Source organism: Argopecten irradians, chromosome 10 (assembly GCF_041381155.1).
Source record: "Argopecten irradians isolate NY chromosome 10, Ai_NY, whole genome shotgun sequence".
Lineage (NCBI taxonomy): Eukaryota > Metazoa > Mollusca > Bivalvia > Pectinida > Pectinidae > Argopecten > Argopecten irradians.
The window spans coordinates 42,790,665-42,809,940 of record NC_091143.1 but is presented as its reverse complement, the minus strand read 5'-3'; the positions used below and the strand labels follow the sequence as shown (position 1 = coordinate 42,809,940).

The window sequence follows — 19,276 nt, the reverse complement described above, 5'->3', positions numbered from 1 at the left end:
ATAATTGTTTCTGACAATATGAATTAAATTTTATCGTATTAGTTCACCAGTTAAGTTTGGCCTCTATACTGGCATTACTTGCAACAAAGTACATCAAATAATTACCAGAATATGATATCGGTCGTTTAATGTATATCAAATCAAGGACGTATATGAGAAGGATAAGTCTCACTGGGTTTTGGGCAAAGACAGCGCAGGCGCTTTTGTGTATGTGCACTGACCGTGACGTTGGGCGACGACTGATTTCCTTTGATATCCGCCGCCGCAGCCTTTGATGTAGCATGGGGGGTGTGCGAGGGTTACCGTCTTACTTTCTGAAGCGTGCTGCCATTTCATGAGCGGTCGTATTTTTTTAACGATAGTTTAAGACATTTCTTCTAAATCTTCCATCTTTAAAGCAAGTTATAAACGTTGTGAAATTTAATTTACTTTACATTGGTGTTTCGTTTGACTCGATGAGACAAGTATTTGTTGAGAAAAACGGTTTTTATTCCCGGTTCATAAGCGTCTCGCGTGGTGTTTAGTAGTGTAAAGAGACAGACACGAATCCTTCTCACTTATAAATCCTTGATCAAATCAATTCAGCAAACCTGAAAAGCAGATCATTATGTATAACACTTAATCAGCATTTTTACAATTAAAGGCAACAGCAAAATATCTTTCAAAACGTCTGTAAATAACAAATATTTATTTATTTTATGGAAAACGATCTTATTTTGATATCGTCAACAATTCAAATTTGTGAGAAGAATATACATACATGTAATTGCACATAATCAAACACATAATTTGTTTGTCATAGTTAATCCCCGTGTATATACACATAACCTAGACAGTTATTCATTTGTTACCGCTCGTATCGGAACTCTTCCGAAAAAAGGTGCAAAATGCATAGCTCAAATGACGAGACGCGGGAAAGAAAACAACAAAAGATAGGAGAATAGGATAATGAGGATATATGTATTTTTAAAGGGGAAAAGAGAATTGTAAACATAATTATTTTACAGGTACAATCGGCTGGCGGCTGTACGTACTGTAAGTCTCGTTTCACAAGGTAAAGTTTACCCGTGTAAGCCGTGTGCTCGGCCGTCACGGCTCGGCGCGCCCCGCTCGATGTAAGCGAAGAAATGTGTTAATATTAGCGCAGAAACATTGAATATAAACGCAGAAACACTGAATATAAACGCAGAAACTCTTAATTCTATCGCCGAATCTGTTAATTTCACCGTCGCATCGGAAAAGTTTGGCGATTCCCAACCTCCGACAATGGAGCAATAAATAGCCGTGCACGTAACGAAGTTGGGTAATTGTGACTGATACCCTCTGTTATTCGGCCGTCAGCCGTCACGACCCACGGCGGACAGAAAAATACTTAATTTTACGGCAGAAATACTTAATTTTATTAATCGAATTGGAATTCTGAGGAAAAGTCTTAATATAAAGGGTTAATACTGAATAAAAAAACACATATGCTAATCCTGCCGAAACTTGTTAAAAATTAAGTATTCTGCCGTTATTCTAACAAGTTTCGGCAAGATTAACACAGTGTTTGACCCCTGTGACCTTGAATGAAGGTCAAGGTCATTCATTTGAACAAACTTGGTAGCCCTTCATTCCAGCATGCCACAGGCCAAATATCAGGTCCCTATGCTGTTTGGTTATTAAGATGAAGTCATTTAACAATTTTAGCCTATTTGATCCCTGTGACCTTGAATGAAGGTCAAGGTCATTCATTTGAACAAGTTTTGTAGCCATTTATTCCAGCATGCCACATGCCCAATATCAGGTCTCTAGCCCTCTTGGTTATTAAGGAGAAGTTGTTTAAAGATTTTAGCATATTTGACCCCTGTGACCTTGAATGAAGGTCAAGGTCATTCATTTGAACAAACTTTGTAGCCCTTCATCCCAACATGTCACAGGCCCAATATCAAGTCTCTAAGCCTCTTGATTATCAAGAAGAAGTCGTTTAAAAATTGAAGCCTATGTGACACCTGTTATCTTGAATGAAAGTCCAGGTCATTCATTTGAACAAACTTGGTAGCCCTTCATCCCGGCATGCCACAGGCCCAATATCACATCACTAGGCTGTTTGGTTATAAAGGAGAAGTCGTTTAAAGATTTAGCATATTTGACCCCTGTGACCTTGAATGAAAGTCAAGGTCATTCATTTGAACAAACTTTGTAGCCCGTCATCCCAACATGTCACAGGCCCAATATTAGGTCTATAGTCATTTTGGTTTATAAGAAGTCATTTAACAATTTCAGCCTATTTGATCCCTGTGACCTTGAATGAAGGTCAAGGTCATTCATTTGAACAAGGATGGTAGCTCTTCATTCCATCATGTTACAAGCCCAAAATCAGGTCTCTAGGCCTCTTGGTTATCAAGAAGAAGTCGTTATCAAGAAGAAGTCGTTTAAAGATTTAAGCCTAACTGACCCCTGTGACCTCGAGTCATGGTCAAGGTCATTTATTTGAACATACTTGGTAGCCCTTTATCCTAGCATGTCACATGCCAAATATCAAGTCGCTAGGCCTCTTGGTTATTAGGAAGAAGTTGTTTAAAGATTTTCACCTATTTGACCCCTGTGACCTTGAATGAAGGTCAAGGTCATTTATTTGAACAAACTAGTTAGCCGTTTATTCCAGCATGCTACATGCCCAATATCAGGTCTTTAGCCCTCTTGGTTATTAAGGAGATGTTGTTTAAAGATTTTAGCCTATTTGACCCCTGAGACCTTGAATGAAGGTCAAGGTCATTCATTTGAACAAACTTGGTAGCCCTTCATTCCAGCATTCAAAAGGCCCAATATCAGGTCCCTAGGCTGTTTGATTATTAAGAAGAAGTCGTTTTAAGATTTTAGCATATTTGACCCCTGTGACCTTGAATGAAAGTCAAGGTAATTCATTTGAACAAACTTTGTAGCCCGTCATCCCAACATGTCACAGGCCCAATATCAGGTCTCTAGGCATTTTGGTTTATAAGAAGTCTTTTAACAATTTTAGCCTATTTGATCCCTGTGACCTTGAATGAAGATCAAGGTCATTCAATTGAACAAACTTGGTAGCTCTACATCCCAGCATGTCACAGGCCTAATTTCAGGTCTCTAGGCCTCTTGGTTATATAGAAGAAGTCTGTTGTAGATTTTCACCTATTTGACCCCAGTGACCTTGAATGAAGGTCAAGGTCTTTCATTTGAACAAACTTGGTAGCCCTTCATCCCAGCATGCTATAACTCAAATTTCAGGACTCTAGGTCTCCAAGTTTTGGAGAAGAAGTTGTTTAAATGGAAAAGTTGACGCCGGACAGCCGGACGGCTGGACGGCCGGACCACGGATGGACGATGGACGCTGCACCATAGCACCTTCGGGCAGGTGAGCTAATAATTGTGTTTGGGCTATATATATGATTTGGAATCATTTCTGAAATCTGATTCTAATACACATAAGCTCATGTTATAAAATGTTTTTAGACAGAAATGTATACGTTTGATAAATGACTCATCTAAAGGTAATTAATACAACAAGAGGCCCATGGGCCTTAACTGTCATCTGACTATTGGCACAATACAACATATCAAAGAATATAGTTTTGGAAAACAATTTAAGGAAATACAAAAATTCAATCTGATGAATTTGACATTGTATAAAGGTCAAGATCCATTATTTGAACACACTTGGTAGCCCTTCATCCTAGCATGCCACAGTCCCCATATCAGGTCTCTATGACTATTAGTTATTCACAGGAAGCCATTTAAATAATTTAGCCTTTTTGCCCCCTGTGACCTTGAATGAAGGTCAATGTCCATTATTTGAACACACTTGGTAGCCCTTCATCCTAGCATGCCACAGTCCCCATATCAGGTCTCTATGACTATTAGTTATTCACAGGAAGCCATTTAAATAATTTAGCCTTTTTGCCCCCTGTGACCTTGAATGTAAGTCAAGATCCATTATTTGAACACACTTGGTAGCCCTTCATCCTAGCATGCCACAGTCCCCATATCAGGTCTCTATGACTATTAGTTATTCACAAGAAGCCATTTAAATAATTTAGCCTTTTTGCCCCCTGTGACCTTGAATGTAAGTCAAGATCCATTATTTGAACACACTTGGTAGCCCTTCATCCTAGCATATCACAGTCCCCATATCAGGTCTCTACGACTCTTAGTTATTCACAAGAAGCCATTTAAATAATTTAGCCTTTTTACCCCTTGTGACCTTGAATGTAAGTCAAGATCCATTATTTGAACACACTTGGTAGCCCTTCATCCTAGCATGTCACAGTCCCCATATCAGGTCTCTACGACATATAGTTATTAACAAGAAGCCATTTAAATAATTTAGCCTGTTTGCCTTCTGTGACCTTGAATGTAAATCAAGATCCAATATTTGAACACACTTGGTAGTTCTTCATCCCAGCATGTCACAGTCGCAAAATCAGGTCTCTAGGCCTCTTAGTTATTCACATCAAACTATGTAGCCCTTCTTCCCAGCATTCTTCAGGCCAAATATTAGTACCCTGGATCTTTCAGTTCTTGAGAAGAAGTTGTTTGAATGAAAAGTTAAAAGACGGCGGATGACAACAGACAATGCATGGTGATTATTAGTCATCCTGATCCTTCAGGTCAGGTGACCTAAAAATCTTCTTTTTGCCAACCTTATTTAAGTAAAGCTTTAGACATTAAAGTTCAGAGAAACGTATCTAAATTTTGGTTATCTGCTCATGATCTGAATGTAGAAAGGGGAAGATACAGGAATATCCAAGAAATCAGAGAGCATGTTCATTTTGCAATGATGATATTGAGGATGAATTCCATTTTGTTATAAAACGTAATGTGTAGGAAGATTTAAGATCAAATTATATAAAACTGTATTATGTCAGAAATCCTAGTATGTTTAAGTTAGTTCAATTATTCTACATTGTGTGCATAAATGTCCTTAATATGTCTTATTTTATTACTTTATATGTAATATGTTTATGTGTTGTGATAGGTTGTAAAACTTAAGCAAATAAAGAATCTGCTACAGTATACATATATTTACCTTAGCAACTGCAACTGAAGCAACCTGGGCAGCAATAGCTGTAGATTCTCTCTTATTCTTAAAGCCAACAGAACCCTGCAAAAAGAAATTGTCTACATTATCATTTGCTTCTAGCTCCAGTCTGATGAAAAATAGAATTATTTACCACTCATTGTTTTAGACCAGACTTTCCAGACTTCAAATTATCAAAGGATTAGGTATGGTTTGGGCCCTTATTGGCCACTAAATTCATAAAATTTTCATTCTCGTGTTAAGAAATTGTATTTGTATTGTATCTGAAATATTTCGTACATCCCTCTTTCATCTGAGATGGAAGTTTTCTATTATCACCACTCTTGTTGCCATGGTAACCATTAAAATATGCATAAATTCAGAGAGAGTGAAAAATTGATCATCAAGTTGTTCAAGGATGCTCTTTATGATTTCTAGATGAAAAACTCAGCAAAAATAGACGAAAATGACAAAAAATTTAATATTCGCTTCATTTATGCCTATTTTGGATGGTTACCATGGCAGCTACAACTGCAATGATACATACAACTATCAGAGATGTACTAGATATTTGACATTCAACAATTACAGGCTTGAATTTTTTTTACGGATTTGGGGGCCAAAAAGGGATAGTCCTTTCTCTTGGGGTGGACTATAACTTAAATCTAGATAATTATTGAAATAACAACAGAGGGTTATTTACAGTCAAAATCATCAATAGTGTTGTAACATGCCAGTCATATTACTGCAATTATCTAAAATCATATTGCTAAAGAATATGTCAGCATCTGATAGATTTAAAATTCTAAACTAGAAATATCACTGGACAATTTAACAGGGTTTTCACCAAAAAGGAATTTCGTAGTGCTGCAACGGTACGCTTCCCCCACGATACGATACCTGTCGCGATATACCTTGTCTCACCGTATTGAAACTATGTGAAACCTGATTTCACTTTGTCGGGACCATGTCAGAATCATTTTATGCAAGTTTCAGCCAAATAGCACCGGTAAAACCATCTAGGCCTACCAAGCGATACCGACATACGACGATGATCCCTTAGCCTCTTGACCCGATTTTCTGGTGCCTAGGACACCTGCAGCTGTGGCAGCCATCCCGAAAAACAACAACACTTTGTTGGTACCATATCATGATCATTTCATGTAAGTTTCAGCCAAATCGCACCATTAGAACTTGAGAAGATGTTCAAAATGTGTTTTCAAGGTGGCGGCTGTGGCTGCCATCTTGGATTTCCGATCGACCCGAAAAATAACAACATTTTGTCGGGACCATGTTAGGATCATTTCATGCAAGTTTCAGCCAAATCACACTGGTAGAACCCGAGAGGAATTCCAAAATGGTAAAAGTTAACGCACACTGGACGGCGCACAGCGCACGACGAAAGACGAAACATGCAGATGGCTATAGGTCATCCTGACCCTTCGGGTAAAAACACTGTGAACCGAACCTTGTAGTTTATAGCGTGATATATCGTCCCATGGTTAAATGTTGCAGCACTAGAATTTTGATCAAGGTCATTCCCCATGGAAAATTTTACTAGGAATTCCAGTGGTTTGTTTTCCCACTGGGATCCTAGTCAAATCCAACTGGGATCCCAGTCAAATCACACCATTAGTTACCAGTCAATCCTGTTGGGATACCGCTGAGATCCTAATCTTTCTTTTACAATGTTTTCAATGAACAAAAAAAATATGAATGCAGTTCTATTTCAAACAAAGAATTTTCCTCAAATAAAACTTGAGATGTGTTACAACATCTTTATTAAGAGAAGATTTTTATCAATTCAAGCCATTCCTTCACCAAATATTATTGAATTTTTGAATTGCACTACCGTATATAAAAGCTTTGTTCTAGCTCTTCATAATCATGTAAACTTATAATGCTACACATAAACAAAATAGTATTATTTCATTACTGTGAATGCAATCTATGAATTTCTTTTCTTTAGGCTTATATATTGACTAAGGGTACGCGTAATATTACGAAACTTACCCAAAATGCTGATATCATAAAATTCACAAATAAATGCACAAAATTTTGACTACCGAACTTGGTACCCCATCTTTTGAACTGCTCAAAGAAAAAAGAGTTCCAAAAAGGGGGAGATTCGACTGTATATCCCTATCCTTCATATCCACATATGAAAGATTCTTCAATACGGTTCCCTTCATAACCCCTGTCGGACTGATAGGGTATGTACACTTTGTAATTTGTTAAGCTTTATATGTAAAATAGAAGTAGTGTACATATTACATTACTTATGTTTGCTATCTTAATCAATGCTGTAATTTATCATAGACAGAATGATATATATTTATTTAAGCTAAGTTGTAACGTTAATTGTACCCGTTACGGAGAATTTGTATCTAATGTATAAAAGTTAAAAGATATCTTGTGAAGTTTACATGTTTATCATCGTATAGTTTTAGTGTACATGTATTTGTTCTTATATGTTGTATTTGTTATTGTAGGGTTTTTTCCTGCTGAATAAATGTTTGAAAGGAAAACACCAGTCTTTGGTAATTGATGTAGATCTGCATGACCCGGCTACACATATATAGATCTATATTATCATTATATTTTGTAAGTTTATGTTGATAAATTTTGTACTTTTTTCCTTTCAATATAACGCAGTTCTCGATAAACAAAAAGACACAACTACCAACATTTTGAAGTTGATTGTTGACGGACAGACGGACGACGGACGCTGGACGCCGGAAGCCACGGTATTCCATTCGGACCAGGTAAGCTAAAAACCCATGAAATTGGGAAAATTCTAGCTTAAATCTCATTGGGAATGGGACCGAATATCGGCCCCTGAAAGACCCTAGAACAATGGGCCTTAATGGTCATTCGACTGTTAATTAGTCAATACATAGTAGAACTGAAGTACACAGTAAGTCGTTTAAAGATGTTAGCCTATTTAATCCCTGTGACCTTGAATGAAAGTCAAGGGCATTCATTTTGATGAAGGTAGCCAGCATATGTCACAGCCCCAATATCAGGTCCCAAAGCCTCTTACTTACTGACAAGAAGTTGTTTTAAAAATTGTAGCATATTTGACACATGTGACCTAGAATAAAGATCAAGGTAAATCTCTTGAACAAAATTGGTAGACATTCATGCCAGCATGTCACAGGCCAAATATCAGGTCTCTAGGCCTTTTAGTTATTCACAAAGTCGTTAACATATTTTAACCAATTTGACCCTGTGACCCCGAAAGAAGATCAAGGTCAATCGTTTGAACAGACTTGGTAAACCTTCATCCCAGAATATGACTAATATGAGTACAGTTGGCTTTTCGGTTATTACAAAAAGTTGTTTGAATGAAAAGATTGCAGACGGCGCCCGGCGGACGACATTGGACGTAGCTTGAGGACTATAGGTCAATCTGACCCGAAGAGAAATACCTAATAAATTTACTCAATGTATAAAACTAAGCCCTAAGATTTTGAAATATTCAGACGAGTTTAATTTGGCAAACAGCAGTTGAATATAAAAACAACATACCCCTGAGGCTGTCTTGATGGTCTTGCCTACAAAAGAAATACATGAATACAGAAATTGACTTGATCATGGGATCGAGATCGACCTCGTGTTATTTTCTACACACATGTCAGCAAGGTATCGGAGCTAAGCTTAATGATACAAAGTTCATGATCAAGTAAATGTGTTTTAAACATCCATGCCAATTAATTTTTTTGTTTGTGAAACATTCATGATTGTTGGAGGGTGTGAAACATTCATGATTGTTGGAGGGATAGGTGCATTTGATATGGTTTTTCTGACACACTTTTAAGTCTGAAATTTTGTGTTCTTTGTGTTCTATAAGACAGTCCCTCTTTAAAAATTTCAACCCCCCCCCCCCAGGGTGTTTATTGGAATAAATATGGTAATCATACTTTTTAGACTTTGGTGTGCCTCGGAAAGGGGACATAGCTTATAGCCTTTTTATTATACACTCAACCAAATGTGGACAGGTGTCAAATAAACATGGTGTAAAAGTCTCACCATCCAGTTGCTAGATTTATAATCAATCTATTTGATTATGATAAGTTTTTTGTGACACACTATTGGAGAAGTCTCACCATCAGCTGTGGCCAGTGTTATGATGACGTTGTGTGCCGAGGCCTGGATAGAGATCACAGGTAGATCATTATACTTTGTACCCTGTATAACCATGTCAGCTGTATCTTCTGTTGGAAATGCTGAACTGTCAAAGATACAAGTGTAACATAAATAATCCTGTATTCCACACAAAACACAAAATAATATTATACACATAAATAACACGTCTTCATATTCCACACAACACAAAATAATGACATACAAATAAATAACACGTCTTCATATTCCACACAACACAAAATAATGACATACACGTAAATAACACATCTTCATATTCCACACAACACAAAATAATGACATACACATAAATAACACGTCTTCATATTCCACACAACACAAAATAATGACATACACGTAAATAACACGTCTTCATATTCCACACAACACAAAATAATGACATACACATAAATAACACGTCTTCATATTCCACACAACACAAAAATAATGACATACACATAAATAACACGTCTTCATATTCCACACAACACAAAATAATGACATACACATAAATAACACGTCTTCATATTCCACACAACACAAAATAATGACATACACATAAATAACACGTCTTCATATTCCACACAACACAAAATAATGACATACACATAAATAACACGTCTTCATATTCCACACAACACAAAATAATGACATACACATAAATAACACGTCTTCATATTCCACACAACACAAAATAATGACATACACATAAATAACACGTCTTCATATTCCACACAACACAAAATAATGACATACACATAAATAACACGTCTTCATATTCCACACAACACAAAATAATGACATACACATAAATAACACGTCTTCATATTCCACACAACACAAAATAATGACATACACATAAATAACACGTCTTCATATTCCACACAACACAAAATAATGACATACACATAAATAACACGTCTTCATATTCCACACAACACAAAATAATGACATACACATAAATAACACGTCTTCATATTCCACACAACACAAAATAATGACATACACATAAATAACACGTCTTCATATTCCACACAACACAAAATAATGACATACACATAACATGTCTTCATATTCCACACAACACAAAATAATGACATACACATAAATAACACATCTTCATATTCCACACAACACAAAATAATGACATACACATAACACGTCTTCATATTCCACACAACACAAAATAATGACATACACATAAATAACACGTCTTCATATTCCACACAACACAAAATAATGACATACACATAAATAACACGTCTTCATATTCCACACAACACAAAATAATGACATACACATAAATAACACGTCTTCATATTCCACACAACACAAAATAATGACATACACATAAATAACACGTCTTCATATTCCACACAACACAAAATAATGACATACACATAAATAACACGTCTTCATATTCCACACAACACAAAATAATGACATACACATAAATAACAAGTCTTCATATTCCACACAACACAAAATAATGACATACACATAAATAACACGTCTTCATATTCCACACAACACAAAATAATGACATACACATAAATAACACGTCTTCATATTCCACACAACACAAAATAATGACATACACATAAATAACACGTCTTCATATTCCACACAACACAAAATAATGACATACACATAAATAACACGTCTTCATATTCCACACAACACAAAATAATGACATACACATAAATAACACGTCTTCATATTCCACACAACACAAAATAATGACATACACATAAATAACACGTCTTCATATTCCACACAACACAAAATAATGACATACACAAATAAATCTTCATATTCCACACAACCAAATAATGACATAACATAACACGTCTTCATATTCCACACAACACAAAATAATGACATACACATAAATAACACGTCTTCATATTCCACACAACACAAAATAATGACATACACATAAATAACAGTCTTCATATTCCACACAACACAAAATAATGACATACACATAAATAACACGTCTTCATATTCCACACAACACAAAATAATGACATACACATAAATAACACGTCTTCATATTCCACACAACACAAAATAATGACATACACATAAATAACACACTTCATATTCCACACAACACAAAATAATGACATACACATAAATAACACATCTTCATTATTCCACACAACACAAAATAATGACATACACATAAATAACACGTCTTCATATTCCACACAACACAAAATAATGACATACACATAAATAACACGTCTTCATATTCCACACAACACAAAATAATGACATACACATAACACGTCTTCATATTCCACACAACACAAAATAATGACATACACATAAATAACACATCTTCATATTCCACACAACACAAAATAATGACATACACATAAATAACACATCTTCATATTCCACACAACACAAAATAATGACATACACATAAATAACACGTCTTCATATTCCACACAACACAAAATAATGACATACACATAAATAACACGTCTTCATATTCCACACAACACAAAATAATGACATACACATAAATAACACGTCTTCATATTCCACACAACACAAAATAATGACATACACATAACACGTCTTCATATTCCACACAACACAAAATAATGACATACACATAAATAACACATCTTCATATTCCACACAACACAAAATAATGACATACACATAAAAATCACTAAACATTTGTTGACTGACTTTGAGGTCTATATGTGTAAGGTTGAACTAGAGGACCAAACAGATTGGTACAAGAGTAAGAATATTTTTGGCTTTGATGCTAAAATGAAGATATGCTATCTCAGGCTCATAGTTTGAATGATTTTCTATGGAAATTGAACAAATAACGCTTAAATAAAACATGATTTTAAAAATATAAAAACTTTGTAAGTTTGAACCCATCTCCAGGGATTGGAGATCCCAGGGCCATAAAAATTCACAATTATCTTATAGGACCTTAAGACCCTACTATCTATGAAGAGTATTTGATTCTACCACATATCTGTGAGTTAAGAAGATTTTAAAAATTTTCGTCAATTTTACCCTTTTGGCCCCTCCTTATAGTATATACAGCCCCCTGGGGGTGGCATTTAGTTCACAAATGTAATTGGCTTTATATCTAAGGTTTACACAAAAATTCACTGAATTTGCTTCAGTAGTTTTAGAGAATAATACAAAAACTGATGGAATAGGTGACTTGTCAATGAGACCTAATAAGATTTAAATAAAATTTCTTACTCAAAATCATCCTTTTGCAAAGCACCAAATCGAAGATCTTTCAGCATGTCATTTTTCTGTAACTGACGATCTACATTCTTTGCACCAGCTCTCTCAGACAGTTTTTTTTCATTCCTTCTGCAGTCCAAAGTGGTGTGAAACTGATGGGTACTCACTACTGTAATCAAACAAGTAGATACACTTTATATTCCAAAGATAACATCATCGGAGCAAATGATCATGCAGACATCATGAGAACTGTTACAATAAATCAAATTCAAAATGATTAATATAAGGAAATAGTATTTACTTAATTTGATAAAGACATTAATAGTACTGTCTCAGAAAGAGTCAAAAGCCAAAATGACAGCTTTTCAAATCATACTCCTGTATCATCACTGATGAAAGACAACAAGAGGCCCAGAGGGCCTGTATCGCTCACCTGGTTGATAATGCCAAGTAATGTTCTGAATACAGGTTCATTGTTTCTTTTCTGAAGGAATTTTAATATTAACCTCTAAATCCCCTATTTGGCCCTAACTGTCCTGCCCCCGGGGGGCCAGAGCCAAAATTTATACAAGTTCTGTTCCCCTTTCACAAAGGATATTTGTGGCCAAATTTGGTTACAATCTATGCAGAACTCTATGACTAGTAACGATTTAAAAAATTTACCTCTATTTCCCCTATTGGGCCCCGCCCCTCCTGCCCCCGGGGGGACCAAAGCCAAAATTTATACAAGTTCTGTTCCCCTTCCCCCAAGGATGCTTGTGGCCAAATTTGGTTACATTCCATTCAGAACTCTATGACTAGAAGCGATTTAAAGGATTTAAGACTATTCCCCTATTGGGCCCCACCCATCCTGCCCCCGTAGGGGCCAGAGCCAAACTTTATACAAGTTCTGTTCCCCTTCCCCCAAGGATGTTTGTGGCCAAATTTGGTTACAATCCATGCAGAACTCTATGACTAGTAGTGATTTAAAGGATTTACCTCTATTTCCCCTATTGGGCCCCGCCCCTCCTGCCCCTGGGGGATCAGAGCCAAAATTTATACAAGTTCTGTTCCCCTTCCCCAAAGGATGTTTGTGGCCAAATTTGGTTACAATCCATGCAGAACTCTAGGACAAGTAGCGATTTAAAGAATTTACCTCTATTTCCCTTATTGGGCCCCACCCCTCCTGCCCCTGAGGGGCCAGAGCAAATATTTATACAATTTCTGTTCCCCTTGTTCCAAGGATGTTTGTGGCCAAATTTGGTTACAATCCATGTAGAACTCTATGACTAGTAGCGATTTAAAGGATTTACCTCTATTTCCCCTATTGGGCCCCGCCCCTCCTGCCCCTGGGGGATCAGAGCCAAAATTTATACAAGTTCTGTTCCCCTTCCCCCAAGGATGTTTGTGGCCAAATTTGGTTACAATCCATGCAGAACTCTATGACTAGTAGCGATTTAAAGGATTTACCTCTATTTCCCCTATTGGGCCCCGCCCCTCCTGCCCCTGGGGGATCAGAGCCAAAATTTATACAAGTTCTGTTCCCCTTCCCCCAAGGATGTTTGTGGCCAAATTTGGTTACAATCCATGCAGAACTCTATGACAAGTAGTGATTTAAAGAATTTACCTCTATTTCCCCTATTGGGCCCCGCCCCTCCTGCCCCCCGGGGGATCAGAGCCAAAATTTATACAAGTTCTGTTCCCCTTCCCCCAAGGATGTTTGTGGCCAAATTTGGTTACAATCCATGCAGAACTCTAGGACAAGTAGCGATTTAAAGGATTTACCTCTATTTCCCCTATTGGGCCCCGCCCCTCCTGCCCCCGGGGGGCCAGAGCCAAAATTTATACAAGTTCTGTTCCCCTTCCCCCAAGGATGTTTGTGGCCAAATTTGGTTACAATCCATTCAGAACTCTATGACAAGTAGCGATTTAAAGGATTTACCTCTATTTCCCCTATTGGGCCCCGCCCCTCCTGCCCCTGAGGGATCAGAGCAAAAATTTATACAAGTTCTGTTCCCCTTCCCCAAGGATGTTTGTGGCCAAATTTGGTTACAATCCATGTAGAACTCTATGACTAGTAGCGATTTAAAGGATTTACCTCTATTTCCCCTATTTGGCCCCGCCCCTCCAGCCCCTGGGGGATCAGAGCCAAAATTTATACAAGTTCTGTTCCACTTCCCCAAAGGATGCTTGTGGCCAAATTTGGTTACAATCCATGCAGAACTCTATGACTAGTAGTGATTTAAAGGATTTACCTCTATTTCCCCTATTGGGCCCCGCCCCTCCTGCCCCTGGGGGATCAGAGCCAAAATTTATACAAGTTCTGTTCCCCTTCCCCAAAGGATGTTTGTGGCCAAATTTGGTTACAATCCATGCAGAACTCTAGGACAAGTAGCGATTTAAAGAATTTACCTCTATTTCCCCTATTGGGCCCCGCCCCTCCTGCCCCCGGGGGACCAGAGCCAAAATTTATACAAGTTCTGTTCCCCTTCCCCCAAGGATGTTTGTGGCCAAATTTGGTTACATTCCATTCAGAACTCTATGACTAGTAGCGATTTAAAGGATTTACCTCTATTTCCCTTATTGGGCCCCACCCCTCCTGCCCCCGAGGGGCCAGAGCCAAAATTTATACAATTTCTGTTCCCCTTTTCCCAAGGATGTTTGTGGCCAAATTTGGTTACAATCCATGTAGAACTCTATGACTAGTAGCGATTTAAAGGATTTACCTCTATTTCCCCTATTTGGCCCCGCCCCTCCAGCCCCTGGGGGATCAGAGCCAAAATTTATACAAGTTCTGTTCCCCTTCCCCCAAGGATGTTTCTGGTCAAATTTGGTTACAATCCATGCAGAACTCTAGGACAAGTAGCAATTTATAATATTACCTCTATTTCCCCTATTGGGCCCCGCCCCTCCTGCCCCCGGGGGGTCAGAGCCAAAATTTATACAAGTTCTGTTCCACTTCCCCAAAGGATGTTTGTGGCCAAATTTGGTTACAATCCATGTAGAACTCTATGACTAGTAGCGATTTAAAGGATTTACCTCTATTTCCCCTATTGGGCCCCGCCCCTCCTGCCCCTGGGGGATCAGAGCCAAAATTTATACAAGTTCTGTTCCCCTTCCCCCAAGGATGTTTGTGGCCAAATTTGGTTACAATCCATGCAGAACTCTATGACAAGTAGCGATTTAAAGGATTTACCTCTATTTCCCCTATTGGGCCCGCCCCTCCTGCCCCTGGGGGATCAGAGCCAAAATTTATACAAGTTCTGTTCCCCTTCCCCCAAGGATGTTTGTGGCCAAATTTGGTTACAATCCATGCAGAACTCTAGGACAAGTAGCGATTTAAAGGATTTACCTCTATTTCCCCTATTGGGCCCCGCCCCTCCTGCCCCCGGGGGGTCAGAGCCAAAATTTATACAAGTTCTGTTCCCCTTCCCCCAAGGATGTTTGTGGCCAAATTTGGTTACAATCCATGCAGAACTCTATGACTAGTAGCGATTTAAAGGATTTACCTCTATTTCCCCTATTGGGCCCCGCCCCTCCTGCCCCCGGGGGGCCAGAGCCAAAATTTATACAAGTTCTGTTCCCCTTCCCCCAAGGATGTTTGTGGCCAAATTTGGTTACAATCCATGCAGAACTCTATGACAAGTAGCGATTTAAAGGATTTACCTCTATTTCCCCTATTGGGCCCCGCCCCTCCTGCCCCTGGGGGATCAGAGCCAAAATTTATACAAGTTCTGTTCCCCTTCCCCCAAGGATGTTTGTGGCCAAATTTGGTTACAATCCATGCAGAACTCTAGGACAAGTAGCGATTTATAATATTTACCTCTATTTCCCCTATTGGGCCCCGCCCCTCCTGCCCCCGGGGGGTCAGAGCCAAAATTTATACAAGTTCTGTTCCCCTTCCCCTAAGGATGTTTGTGGCTAAATTTGTTACAATCCATTCAGAACTCTATGACAAGTAGCGATTTAAAGGATTTATCTCTATTTCCCCTATTGGGCCCCGCCCCTCTTGCCCCTGGGGGATCAGAGCCAAAATTTATACAAGTTCTGTTCCCCCTCCCCCAAGGATGTTTGTGGCTAAATTTGGTTACAATCCATTCAGAACTCTATGACTAGTAGCGATTTAAAGGATTTATCTCTATTTCCCCTTTGGGCCCCGCCCCTCTTGCCCCTGGGGGATCAGAGCCAAAATTTATACAAGTTCTGTTCCCCTTCCCCTAAGGATGTTTGTGGCTAATTTTGGTTACAATCCATGCAGAACTCTAGGACAAGTAGCGATTTAAAGGATTTACCTCTATTTCCCCTATTGGGCCCCGCTTCTCCTGCCCCCGGGGGGTCAGAGGCAAAATTTATACAAGTTCTGTTCCCCTTCCCCCAAGGATGTTTGTGGCCAAATTTGGTTACAATCCATGCAGAACTCTAGGACAAGTAGCGATTTATAGGATTTATCTCTATTTCCCCTATTGGGCCCCGCCCCTCCTGCCCCTTGGGGGTCAGAGCCAAAATTTATACAAGTTCTGTTCCCCCTCCCCCAAGGATGCTTGTGGCCAAATTTGGTTAAAATCCATGCAGAACTCTGACTAGTAGCGATTTAAAGGAAATTTAACGGACGGACGGACGGACGACGGACGACGGACGCCGCGCCATGACATAAGCTCACCGGCCCTTCGGGCCAGGTGAGCTAAAAACTGGACAATCACCTTCTCACATGTGTTTGTTGTTATTTGTACAGGGAATCTTTTCAATTCCCAGCGTGACGCACACGGGTATTTTACCTGTACAGGTATAAAGGTCACGACAGGTGTTACTTTGTGTCGACCCCCTGTCGCTGGCCACGGGCGGAGTTCACCTGTAATTAACACCTTCTTGGGAGGGAGATTAACTCTATACCCAACTTACCTGTGCCCCATACAAAGTGACAGTACATTTCACGTACTGTCGTAATTCAAAGTTTTGATGTTTACAATATGCTTTCTTATAGATTACGTTGGAATGAATTAGCTTATTACACTTATACATTGTATGAATAATTATTTGTTTGTAACTGTTAATTGCAGAGTTGCTTGATGTGGAATGTGATCAAATAACTTTATTTCTTACACCGGTGTCAAATATACGTAGAAAATTGTCGCAATGCAATTTTACTGTAATCTTCAGTGTACATGTACAGTGGAACCTCCCAAAACCGAACCTTCTCAAAACCGATCACCTCTAGAAACCGAACATAGATGTCATGTACGGAATGAATTCCTCTTTATTAATAGTATATAAAACTTCCCAAAACCGATCCCTCCCAATTCCGAATACCGGACCGATTTTGTGATCGGAATAGTCAAATGTAACTAAAATACACTTCTGAAAACCGGCCTTACCTGAGCGACACCGATAGATTGCATTGAGGTCTGATCAACCGACCGTGAAATACACACGTACCTGTACCATAGTTGTTGCTTGCCATGTTCTTGGGCATGTATACAGATGTGAACGCTATAGGTACACGGTAATTATACCCGAGATGGTGGTGTAATTATTTGATCATGCCTATTGTTTAGATATCTAACGAAGGTCTACCATGTGCACGCGGTTTGTTTACTGTAGGAAAGCAACCAGAGCTAGTAATAAAGAGAAAGTTTCGTATTCAAATCACACGTTTTTTTTATTTACATATGTAGTTGTCGGATAACGTAAATTATCTGTATGAAGAAGCCGAAGCCATGTATTGTTTTAGAAAATGACTATGTCATATAATGACCGGCATCGACTGATCATCGTGTAATTAGACCATATAATTTGATTCTTGACGTAACCGGAAGCGATCGGTCATATGTAGGTTGCAGACGAGAACATCCCCAAGAACATTCACGCAACTAACTAACTAAACTACGTTTATAAGCGGTAACAAAGTCAAGTTTGCCGTAATCCATTCCTTTTGAACGTATGATTCTCTCTTTTGTGATAACATTCACATTAACAATCAATCGGTCGGTTTTAACGATCACTATGCATACATGCGATGCACTAATATAAAAAACGACTTCCGATCGATTAAATCCGGATCGTAATGATCGGTATTCGGTTCACTTCTCCAAACCGAACCCTCTCTTAACCGGCCGAAATTATATGCACCGACCATGATCGGTTTCGGGAGGTTCCACTGTATATACTTGTTTGCATCTGCATCACTATCCTTATCGTTGTTGTCATCAATGATTATGCATAATTGACTTAATTTGAATATAGATAACTGGAAGGGAAGTATTTTCATTCTTTATATCTTTATTATATGCATGAGAAAACTGCAAATGACGAAACACGAATTCAAATGTTCAATCTTTATTACAGTGGCTGTGGCCAATGTAGTACGTACATTTGTAAATGTACATGTGCGACCCTAAAATCGATGCCAAGTCAATTGTAAGCCATGAACTTTTATGTACACATATACTGTATATATATGATCATGAATGCACACCCTAGTAGTATAATTGGTTATGAAAATATTTATAGAATACGTTTTCCACGGTAAGCGGAAGACCCTTCCGACAATCTGAAAAATAAAATAAACTTAAACTTGTGATTGATGCGGGAAACACTATAAAATGTTACTTATTACAATTGTTGAGTTATGAAATATTGATAATAGAAATCAAGCATATAGATGGAAATTTGATGTAATGCATTTTAAATGCGTTTGTGTGAAAATCTTTTATTTGTCATTTGAATACCATGATACTATTTAAAGTACCAGTATACGCCTGCTCGCTTCACTAAAGTTATGTCATTGTGACGGTAATAATAAAGTGTTGTTGTAACAATTTGTTTGTTATTTCTTAAAATATCGGATAAATATGACACTTATAATACAATTCTCTCTTAATACCT

General features: G+C 38.2%; 1 protein-coding gene across 5 annotated transcripts in view; it reads right to left on the bottom strand.

The window, feature by feature from the left end:
* Positions 1-19,276, bottom strand: part of LOC138333976 (small ribosomal subunit protein uS11-like) — a 53,058-nt gene that overhangs the window by 21,191 nt on the left and 12,591 nt on the right. For 3 of the 5 annotated variants that reach the window (XM_069282701.1, XM_069282704.1, XM_069282700.1), the window contains 4 exons: positions 12,428-12,584; positions 9,145-9,269; positions 8,567-8,592; positions 5,045-5,119 (listed from right to left, as the gene is read on the bottom strand). In XM_069282701.1, the coding sequence (XP_069138802.1) occupies positions 5,045-5,119; positions 8,567-8,592; positions 9,145-9,269; positions 12,428-12,584 (383 nt within the window). The remainder of the gene's footprint in view (positions 1-5,044; positions 5,120-8,566; positions 8,593-9,144; positions 9,270-12,427; positions 12,585-19,276) is intronic. The other 2 variants (XM_069282702.1, XM_069282703.1) reach the window with 1 other exon arrangement.